At 34.9% G+C, this 11,893-nt stretch overlaps 2 protein-coding genes across 2 annotated transcripts; both read left to right on the forward strand.

Annotated features, from left to right (window-relative positions):
* Nucleotides 1–5,653: 5,653 nt before the first annotated feature.
* Nucleotides 5,654–6,602, forward strand: LOC145726380 (lipopolysaccharide-induced tumor necrosis factor-alpha factor homolog). The gene is made up of 3 exons (XM_081975415.1): nt 5,654–5,849; nt 5,902–6,022; nt 6,078–6,602. The coding sequence occupies exons 1-3, from the start codon at nt 5,801–5,803 to the stop codon at nt 6,178–6,180; spliced, it is 273 nt and encodes a 90-aa protein (XP_081831541.1). The 5' UTR covers nt 5,654–5,800; the 3' UTR covers nt 6,181–6,602.
* Nucleotides 6,603–10,188: 3,586 nt separating this feature from the next.
* Nucleotides 10,189–11,050, forward strand: LOC145726378 (uncharacterized). The gene is made up of 3 exons (XM_081975414.1): nt 10,189–10,471; nt 10,526–10,657; nt 10,707–11,050. The coding sequence occupies exons 1-3, from the start codon at nt 10,399–10,401 to the stop codon at nt 10,973–10,975; spliced, it is 474 nt and encodes a 157-aa protein (XP_081831540.1). The 5' UTR covers nt 10,189–10,398; the 3' UTR covers nt 10,976–11,050.
* Nucleotides 11,051–11,893: the final 843 nt, after the last annotated feature.

An 11,893-nucleotide genomic window follows, 5' to 3' on the forward strand; every position in this document is an offset into this window, starting at 1 on the left:
GCTCATCATATCAACGTATGAGACAGAGTGCTGATTGCTTGAGGGTGGCTCAGAGAGCTATGGAACGTGCTATGTTGAGGTTTTACCTTAGAGATAGTTAGAAGAAGGACGTGTGCTTCAGACGTAATATTACGAGTAGCCGAGTTAAACTAGAGCTGGGTAGAGTATGTTGCACGCCAGAGCAGAGAACAATTTCAGATTATCAGGGTTGTACTTTGGCGACCCAGAGTATCAACGAAAAGTAGAGGTAAGCCACAAAAGCGCTGGATAGCTGATATCAAGGAAGAAGTATGTCGAAGCTGGTTCTGGATAGCACAAGATCGGCAGAAATGGAAGACTCGGAGAGGCTTATGTCTAAAAACGGATGGGAGAAGACTGAAGAAGAAGAACGTTAGACAATTGTAACTTTAATAAGGACTTTTCCATCTAATTTATTGCAAACTTCAATGTATTTAGGTTTTACAAATGAGACAGAAATGTTAGCATTTTCGATTTTTCTAAATTGGACCTAATAATAAGTTTCTAGATGATAATTGGGTAAACTTAACTTTCAGGCTAAAAAAGCTGATTCAAAGCCATTTTCAAAAACTTCTCAATATACTTTTGGTTCTTAATAATTCAAACGGTTTTAGAGTCCAAAATGCGCCTTGCGTTCTTGTGCTAGAAACTCCACCCAACCAGTCCCTAGACCAATATTATTGGATGATTCTTTATAACACTCTACATTTTAATTGTTGTGTTTTCTGGCTACGACTGTGAGTATAAGCAAACATTTTAGTCCAGGATACGGTTGTAATAACAACCCGGAACTAATAACAGAGAAAAGCAAGGCAAAAGACTAAATAAAAACCCTTAGATAGCCTTAACAATAGTCCTGGCAACCAAAAGTTGTCCAGACGTTATCAAAGACGTGTTAAAGCTACGTATACAAGTCCCTGACCCCTTAGTCAAAAACAAGAACTCACTTAAATGATAATATTTTTAAAGACTTTCAAGGTATCAGTGGGTTGATGATGTTTTTATCAACACGTGGGTTCCAGACAAAATCTGGATAAGAGATCTCTTCGGTTCCTTCCTGTAAATGATTGGTTGTTTAACACAAATCAAGTTCTACCCCGTTTTGCAAATTCAGTTCAGTTAGGCTCCATAATGTCTATACTATTTGTTTATTCTTAACATTGCCATGCTTGAATTTCACTCTCGAGATAGTATGATCTATCTATTTAATCAGGCCTAAACATCCATTTTTGGATTAGGCCTTCTCTTCTTTCCTCCATGCCTCTCTATGTTTGAAGGGTTTGTGTCCATAAGTCATCCGACCATCGCATTTGTGGTTCCCTTTTAACGTTTATTACTCCACGGTCTCCATTGTAGAATAATTTTACTTGGTAGCAACACTAACCATGTTTTTTTGGATATTCTGTGACAGTTGTAACATGTTTCAACTAATTATGGTAATAAATAATTCATGTACGATCAAACAATAGGGAGTAAATTCAATATCCTTGTGCTTAATAGTAATTTGATGAATTATTCAGCTCGTTCAGGTAGCTAAAACAATTGATGGCGATTACGTAGACAAAATATTATATCGAATGATATATATTTAGTCGGCGAAAGTCGAAGGTACAGCACGCTGACGCCCACCACACTTTACAAAACATTAACTTTGAGACGGGAATCTTTCTCAAAGAGATCGGCGTTATCTAATGGCTTCGCTTAAGGTGGACACAATGAAGTATGCTAAATAGAGTTATGAAAGTGTACCGGGATACGCCCATGCAGTAAGTTATTGCATAATGTTTCAACAATTTTTAGCTTAATCTTGTATTCACTTATTCAAACAAACACATACAACCTTTCACCTATCATCGTTGCCGTGTTGGTTTAATGGTATGACGTTAATTTTCTTGACAATCTGGTCAGGAGAGTGATCAGGCTGAGGGTGGATGGGTAATTTTTGAGGAAACCGAATAGACTTCCTGTCTGCTCCTGCATTGGTTAATAATACGTCTGGTTAACTGATTGTGGTGAGCTGGAGGCAGCAATTTACGAGGCTTCATTAGCGTCCAATTACAACTGTAAACGTCGTCGATTCTCGCCGACCAACCAGATAGGCAAATTTTTCCTTCTTCGGCGTCCTCCGAGTGACGTTCAATGGGATCCTCGGTTTGATTTAATGAGGACCAAACTCAACGTAGATCAGATCTGATCGATCCCACGGATTATTGACTGACGAACTGTGGCGCGGCTTTTTTTTGCATATCTCCCCTTCGACCAGATGCAAATTTTCCTCGATCCGATGATAACCACTTAATATCGGGCAATAATTCTACGTTTCGTCGATTGAGCACCGAGATTTATCTGACCAAGTTAAAAAACAATAAGTATGGTATCCGTGCCGTTTATCTGTCTTGCACGGACCACCCTCGGTTAAATAGTAAACCTGCAGGTTTACGGACTCTCGGGTTGTTTTCTCGGAACATCCGATTTGATGCACGACCGGCCGAATCGCTGCCTCGAGATGACTTATCGGCAACTATTTAGCTAACTTGTGTCGTTTTTACATTGTTGCCTATATAAATGAAGCTGGTACCTTGTCGAGAAAACTTGCTTCATTAGATGACTCTACTTTTGTATCGGTTCAATTGATAATCCTGCTAGCTTCATGTAATTTCTTGAGACCAGACCTTTGGTTCCTATCAAGGTCCTTTCTGCGTTCTTGAAGCAAGATCTAAAGGACAAAGACCAGATTACAGTACACTTTTACTACCAAAACCCGTTTAGCTGTTAAAATCTGTAAGTTTCCTAAGCTTCTAGTGTGGATCGGAGACTTATTATGTTTGCAAGCAATATGTCAACTTCGATTTCTTAGTCTTGCAAATTTAGCAAATCTTCCCGGTTTTGCTTTGCTCCGACAATAATATTGTGATGTTTGTTTTTTTAAAATGAAATAAGAATTTTGACATTAGAATTAGTCTGTCTCACTTATTTCTGCAACGTATAACCCAACCTAAAGTCAAAGCCTGTATTAATCTTGTAGCTAAGCAAGTGAAATGTTTTGATACCTTCTGCATCTTCAACGTGAATAGACGGTAGTAACATCATAAAATAAACTGATGGTAAAATTATAAACCTAGGGACCAAAGGTTTGTACACTACAATTAGGTATTAAAAGACACTTTGGTCACAAACATTTGTACACCCTGTACAAATTTGAATAGTTTTTTATGGTTTGTTTGACACATTTTGACGGTTGAACAGCCTGTGTCCTGAAATAAAATCACTAAAAAGGGGAACAGCAAAACTGGAGCAATTACGACTATCTACCACTCCGTTACTGTATCTTTTAGTTTCAAATGATTCAAAAAGATTCAAATCTGGTCATCTGGAAGGTTTACAAGTGAATTTTTTACCCTGAAAATAGTGAAAAACAGGATTTTTAGACTAATTTTTACAAACGTTCAATATTTAAGACTATAGGTAGCAGTGTTGTCAAGTCTAAATATTTAATGGGGGTAGAATAATCACTCAAAAACCGGTAGATCAAAACAAATTCATTCATTTTACATTATTATACTCTCTTAACAGTCTTTTAACAGTTGTCAAAAATTTTAATGCTATAAAAACCGTAGTTTAAAAATACAGATTTTTCATTTTTTCATTAATAATTGTTTTTTAAGTTTTGGAATTAGTGACAGATATCACGTGGTTTTAAAAGATAATTTAGCTGGACAGTCACGTGACCATTGTCAAAAATCATAAATCCCAAAAAACTCTCTTTATATCGAATACTTGTAAGAAAACGTTTTTAAACCTTGATTTTTGCAACTTTAGAGCATGGTTTGACAGTTTTGACGTTAGTGACAGTTGTCACGTGATTATAGAACACTATTTAGCTATACGGTCACGTGATAATTGTCAAAATAACTCTCATAATTCTCAGAAACATGTTTTATATCAAATACTGTAAGAAAACGTTTCTAAATCCTGATTTTTGCAACTTTAGAGCATGGTTTCACAGTTTTGACGTTACAGTTGTCACGTGATTGTAGAGCACTATTTAGCTAGACGTCACGTGATAATTGTCAAAAAAACTGTCATAATTTTCAGAAACACGTTTTAGATCAAATACTGCAAGAGAACGTTTTTAAATCCTGATTTTTGCAATTTTTGAGCATGGTTTGACAATTTTGACGTAAGTGACAGTTGTCACGTGATTGTAGAACACTATTCAGTTAGACGGTCACGTGACAATTGGCAAAATAACAGTCATAAATCTCAGAAACACGTTTTATAACAAATACTGCAAGAAAACGTTTTTAAATCAGATTTTTGCAATTTTTGAGCATGGTTTGACAGTTTTGACGTTAGTGACAGTTGTCACGTAATTGTAGAACACTATTCAGCTAGACGTCATGTGATAATTGTCAAAATAACTGTCATAATTCTCAGAAACACGTTTTATATCAAATACTGCAAGAAAACGTTTTTAAATCCTGATTTTTGCAACTTTTGAGCATGGTTTGACAGTTTTGACGTTTGACGTGATTTGACGTGTGACGCATGGTTTGAACATCTGGATTTTGGATTCTGGAAACAGTCCAATTAAAATTTTCGGACTAATTCATTTTAAAGGTTAATATTGCAGCCTTTAGTGCCAAATTTTTACTTTCATTACTAAAGATAAAGAAGACTTATTATTAATCGATTTTTCTGTCTTAAAGCACTAAAAACAGTCTAGATTTTTATGAAATTTTCGAATTTTTAACACTGAAGTGTCTAGAAGTCAATTTAATAGTGAAAAAGCTGGAAATAATATTTTTAAGTCTATGAAGAATGTAAAAATGTTTTTTCTTCTAAGAAACTAAAAACTTGAAAAGTTAGTCAAAATCAATTATTATCGCACTAGTGTGATAAAATTGGTCATTACGTACCTCAAAATAAGCTATGTAATGATTTATTATCATGCTAGAAGTAGATGTAGAAAGTTTTAAAGCCTCTCAAGTCAATTTTCAAGACTAAGTCTTTGAGTTTGTCCAGAAACTATGAAAACTGCGTACAAAGACATTTTTTAAGCTTTTTAAGTTAATTTTCACAGTTTTCAAGACATAATGTTTAAGTTGGGTTGGTTTTGGGTTTTTGAACGTAACAAGTCAATTATCTCGTAAACGAAGTTTCAAATCAGAATTTTACGAGATACTTTCTCAATTTCTTAATGTGAAAAATAAAATTAAAAGAAACTGTAATTTTTGAAAAATATCCAGTGACGTAGAAACAAGGCGGAAAAATGAAAACCATCTTCCTGTATCTACGCTGCTGGACAATTTTGACAAACGTCATTAACATTACATAATGAGTATTAATTTCAAAATTGCTCCAACTGTCTGACAGTAGTGACAGTTATGACAAAAAAACAATTTTTTAAACTGATATTTGAAGGACTGTATTTTCCTTTTTCAGGAAAATGACAACGTATGTCAACTTATTTTTTAATCGGTGAATTATTGACATTTAAAATTGTACCGCCCGGTATAAAAAAAAAATTTAAAATCTCCCAAAAAACAACAAAAACGTTAGTTTAATTATTCCGTAAAATGTTGACACTACATTTTACTTAAGGAAAATTACTTTACAATTATTATTACAGTGTAAGGTGCACCATACATCGAGAACGTTTATTTTAAAATTGCAGAGTAAACAAACCTGTAAAGTCAGTGTTTTAAGATAACTTATCTGGTCTTATCAGTTTAACTTGAAGTAGGTTATTGGGTTCACAATGCCATTTTTCCGGTAAACAATGTCACAGAATCTTCTTGACATCCAGAAAAATGTTGACGCTAAATCTGGTAAGGTTTTTTAACAGAGTTGAGGGTTTTAAGAACGGTTTTGTTTCACCAGACTTTGGCCGCTATGCAATGTCCCTGACATGCCCAAAGTGCCATCAGTACACCATAACCACCATCCACAACTCTCCAAATTTAAAAACCAACCTATTTGCACTCATTTTATGTCTTCTAGGGTAAGTCAAAAATCTTAGTTAAAACCAATAATTAGTTTAAACTTTTCCTGCTTAGATGTGTCTGCTGTTTCTGGATTCCGTACATGAAAAATGACTGCAACACTAGAAACCATTACTGTTCGATTTGCAATGCTTATTTGGGTTCCTATTCGAAATGATTGCTATAAGGGCAACCTTAAGGGTTTCATAAATTTACAAGAACCTCGCCTGTTAGTGTCGAGTTAGTTAACGCTTAATAAACATTCCCTTAGTGCCGTTAAGGCACGAAAGGATGCATCACGTAATCTGTATATTTATAATGCGGCGAATTTGTATCTGTTTATGAAAATCTGATCGTCGTGAGCAGACACCCATGGGAAGACGTGAAGAAACCTTTCTTGGGTTGTTTACGGCGTGCTCAGATGGTGTGAACCATCGAATTGATTAAACTATCGAGAGGAGAAACCAATATGGGTTAGTTTGGAACCAAAATCAGAATTTTCAAAATTTTTAGCTTAAGAATTTGTACTTTTATTACATTCAAAAGTTTCACTATACCTATTTATTAAATAAAAAAAATAATTAAAATTGTTTTGCCGTTCTACTTTTTTTTTTTGACACAGAGGACTTAAAAGCCAATAAGAAAATTCATAATCACAGCTGAAATTTCAAACAAATCCTTTTCGAAGTGATTTATTCGATTGTAACTATTTCTGAACCTTTCTTCTGTTATGAGATATGTCGTAGTTTTAATATGTATAGTCTATTCACGATTTTTTTGGATCTTAAAAAAAATTATTTACGGATTTTTTCAGAGTAAGACACTTAAAGGCTAAAAGTTAACCCTGAACTTTGTCCCATTTTTCTATTTCTTATTGATACTTTCACCCTGTACAGTTAACATTTTATAAATTTGTTAAATTTCGAAGGATGACATTTGGTAAGTTGTCTTGTCATAAAACTACTTCTCTGCTCGATTCTCCTGAGTTAAATTATGTATTAATACTAGATAATATGCTACTCGATGAGAATTTGTATTATTCCTACAACAATGGAACATTTTCCGTCTCGTATGGTAGCTATTATTAGCTTTCCCTACATATTTAATAACCATTCATCTTGTTAAAATTACTTGTGGTATCCCCGAGATACATGGAATTTTGTAAAACAGTACGAGGAATAATGGAGGTGTAAATCAAAAATTGAAAAACCGGCATAAATATCCCGAGATGCCTACCACACCCATAAAATAGCACAATGTTCCATTTTTGAGGATTTTTAAAAAAATTGCTTAAAACAGTATTTTTTTCACTCCAAGTGTGTTTTGCAAACGATTTTGCCCTTGACTGTCCTTTTAAACTTTATCTCTGTCAGTTCCAATTTTGACACCGCTTTTTTCCCTGACTGTACCAAATTTTGTAGTGTTTTTTCAGGTTATTGAAGAGGAAATTTAAATGAAGATTCTAAAAATGTGCTTAAAACCGTCATTTTCTCACTCCAGGTGTGTTTTACAGGCGATTCTGTATTTGACTGTCTTTTTAAACTCTGTTTCTGTCAGTTCTACCTTTGATACCGCTTTTTTCCCTGACTGTACCAAGTTTTGAAGTGTTTTTTCAGGTTATTGAAGAGGAAATTTTTATGAAGATTCTAAAAATGTGCTTAAAACCGTCATTTTCTCACTCCAGGTGTGTTTTACAGGCGATTCTGTATTTGACTGTCTTTTTAAACTCTGTTTCTGTCAGTTCTACTTTTGATACCGCTTTTTTCCCTGACTGTACCAAGTTTTGAAGTGTTTTTTCAGGTTATTGAAGAGGAAATTTAATGAAGATTCTAAAAATGTGCTTAAAACCGTCATTTTCTCACTCCAGGTGTGTTTTACAGGCGATTCTGTCTTTGACTGTCTTTTTAAACTCTGTTTCTCTCAGTTCTACCTTTGATACCGCTTTTTTCCCTGACTGTACCAAGTTTTGAAGTGTTTTTTCAGGTTATTGAAGAGGAAATTTAATGAAGATTCTAAAAATGTGCTTAAAACCGTCATTTTCTCACTCCAGGTGTGTTTTACAGGCGATTCTGTCTTTGACTGTCTTTTTAAACTCTGTTTCTCTCAGTTCTACCTTTGATACCGCTTTTTTCCCTGACTGTACCAAGTTTTGAAGTGTTTTTTCAGGTTATTGAAGAGGAAATTTAATGAAGATTTTAAAAATGTGCTTAAAACCGTCATTTTCTCACTCCAGGTGTGTTTTACAGGCGATTCTGTCTTTGACTGTCTTTTTAAACTCTGTTTCTCTCAGTTCTACCTTTGATACCGCTTTTTTCCCTGACTGTACCAAGTTTTGAAGTGTTTTTTCAGGTTATTGAAGAGGAAATTTAATGAAGATTCTAAAAATGTGCTTAAAACCGTCATTTTCTCACTCCAGGTGTGTTTTACAGGCGATTCTGTCTTTGACTGTCTTTTTAAACTCTGTTTCTGTCAGTTCTACCTTTGATACCGCTTTTTTCCCTGACTGTACCAAGTTTTGAAGTGTTTTTTCGGACATTCGATAGAAAATTTAATGAAGATTCCATAAGTGTACTTAAAATAGTCATTTTCTCACTCCAAGTGTGTTTTACAGGCGATTTTGCCTTTGACTGTTCAAACTCAAACTCTGTTACTGTCAGTTCTAACTTTGACACCGCTTTTTCCCCTGACTGTACCAAGTTTTGAAGTGTTTTTTCGGGCATTCGATAGAAAATTTAATGAAAATTCCATAAGTGTGCTTAGAACAGTCATTTTCTTACTCCAAGTGGGTTTTACAGGCGATTTTGTTTTTGACTGTCCTGTCAAACTGTGTCTGTCGGTTCAAACTTTGACACCGCTTCTCTCCCTGACTGTACCAAATTTTGTAATGTTTTATCAGGTTATTGAAGAGAAAATTTAATGGAGATTCCACAAGTGTGCTTAAAATAATCATTTTCTCACTCCAAGTGGGTTTTAAAAACGATTTTGCCCTTGAATGTCCTTTCAAACTTTGTATGTCGGTTCAAAGTTTGACACCGCTTTTCTCCCTGACTGTACCAAATTTGTGTGTGGTTTTTCAGGTTATTGAAGAGCAAATTTAATGAGGATTCCATGAGTGTGCTTAAAACAGTCATTTTCCTACTCCAAGTGGGTTTTACAGACGATTTGTCAAAAGAAAAATTTGTGTCTGGATGATAAAGAAAAACAGCCCAATTAATGCCGATGACTATATATAGTTACGTCATCCTGTTTTACTTTGAATTTTGTCATATTATTATTATTTTCGTATAACATTTTAATTTTCAACATTAAAAGCTACTAAACGTTCTGTTTTGTTTGAAGAGAAACAAATGACAGGAGATTTTCGTGACGTCATAGGAATATTTATCAGTAGCGTACCAAAAAAAATTCAAATACACAATTAATTGTTACGTTCCAATTCTTGTTAAATTAATATTTATATTAAAACAGGAAAGTGTAATATGCCCCCCCACTGCATTACACGACTTCCAAAGGTCAGGTGCTTGCTATTACTTGTTTTTTTCTAGTATTTATCATTACCCTGTTTATTTGTAGATTTGTTATCTTTAAGGAAAAAAACATGTTTGCTTCTGCAACAAAGTAATATAGGTATATATAACACTACTAATTTACTGAATAGTATATTAAAAACCAAATTCAAAATTTTTGCAAAATTTTATGAATCATTACAGTCACCGTTTATTTTGGTGGAGTCCTCTAATGCAATTTCTAATTAACGTAACGAAAAAAAAGCTGAAAGGTTATCAGTTTTCTCGGAATATCTATGCCCACGTAAATAGTTCAGATATATTCCAACTTGTTGCGTCAAAGCTAAAAACAGTGTATTCGCAATTTTGCCATATTACTTGGAAAATAACGAGGTTAGTCCAAAAATGTGTTTTTTGTTTTTAAAAAAAATATGTAAACCCTTTAGCTTGTGCAACATGCAAATTACTACCTACAAATTAAATTATTCAATTTTATTTTTGTGCTTTTTTTCCCGTTGATTTTTCTTATTGCCATCAATTGGCTTTTACTGTTTTTGAACAAAAATGCTCACTTTTCGCACCCCTGGTATAAAGTAGAGGCGGACTAGCATATGAGCATTATTTTTGAAACATTACTCATTTTTTTTATCAAAACAGCACGATTATTGAAAATACTCAAACCAAAACAATAACACATAACTCACGGTCGTGCAGTCTCATACGTGATTTCAGTTGCAAGTCATAAATTATTCATGTACGTTTAGTACCTTAACTATTTCTAGAAATTTTACAGAAATTACTACTAATAATCAAGTATATTTAGTTCATACTTATTACCTTCATCGCTTTCCCTGTGTACGGTAGACGGTTCAAGTGATTTTAATTACAAAATGACTGCAATTAAAAATCTGGTGTTCATAATTTTGATCGTGATTACTAAGGTACTAGCCCAGGATTCCTTAGGTAAACCATTTGTTTTTAAGCGTGATCCATCACTACTAACACTAAATATTGTAGAAGTAAACCCTAGGGCTTTTTGCTACTCCCTTAACTGTCCACCAAACACTACGGTATGCGGCAAAGTCTCAGAAGTGTCCAAAACCGACAAGTCAAAATTGGATGTTCAGATCAGATGCTACAACGATCAAGGTAATGCCATTAACGTGATTGAAAACTCAGCACAAACATCATATTTTAGGTACCATCCTAGATACACATAATACCACCGAAGTCAATCACTTCGGGCCTGATGTGTATTATAAGGGTACCAAACTGTCAGCAGTGGTGAGGGTACCACCACAACCAGAAAATGACGATTTTGGCTGGGCCAACAAGTACGTTCCTTTGTATAAAGTGTTCTATCCTGACACTACCACTCAAAAGGATGCTCCGAAAGTGGAGGAGATTTTGCCTGAAGATGATAGTGCGCCTAACCCCAAAAGCGAGGTAGAAGATTTAAACAACTAATAAATTCACTTTGTCGTGTTCACTTTTGTGAGAATGTCATTTATTTGTAAAATTTGATGTTTCAACAATGAAAAACTGCTATTTTATTATTACTCCGACCCATTCACAGGCTAGTAGTGTAATATAACGTATGTTATCATTTTTTTATACATTAGCCGGTTTCTTAGCGTCCTCCAGCCTCTTCTGTCTTCCAAGTCCCCTGGTTGCAGGTTTCGTTCTGACATAGCTTTCTTTATTCCGCCGGTCCTTGTCGCCCTGGGTCTTCCTCTTTTCTGTCGGCTCTATTTGAGGATCGGATTAGGTATTCTAGTATCTTCCATCCTCTCCACATGTCCATACCATATTACTGGTCTACGTTGGATCTCTTCTGCTATAGTTGTCTCTACCTTCATAATTTCCCTAATTTTGTCATTCGTTATTTTTTCCAATCTCGACCTTCCTGCTGATCTCTCTTCTAAAGATAGTAGCCGGCGCTCTGAAATTGTTTTTATTTGCCAGGTTTCACATCCGTACAGCACTATACTTTTGAATATTGAGTGGTATAAGAGGTGCTTCTTTTGTTGAGAGATACATTTGGACCACATGATCGAGTTCAGGCAGACTATCACCTTTTTCCCTTTTATAATTCGGTCCTCTACTTCTTTCTCTCTACGACCTCCGTTATCAATTTTTGTCCCCAGGTATGTATATTCAGTACAGCAGCTATCGTTTCGTTTTCTTGTGGGTGAAGGTCATCTCTGTCGTCTCCAATACATAGATTTTGGAACGGTCGACCGACAGCCCCCATTCTTCGTACTCTTTTAATAGCTTTCTTGTCAAAGTCCCCTTTGTCTTGTATGATAACAACCTGATCATCTGCAAAGTGCAGGTTGGATAAGGTTCTGTCATCACTTATTTGTATGCCCATCCCACTACATG

Source organism: Ips typographus, linkage group LG3, assembly GCF_016097725.1.
Source record: "Ips typographus isolate SLU linkage group LG3, UJ_Ityp_2.0, whole genome shotgun sequence".
Taxonomy (NCBI): Eukaryota; Metazoa; Arthropoda; class Insecta; order Coleoptera; family Curculionidae; genus Ips; species Ips typographus.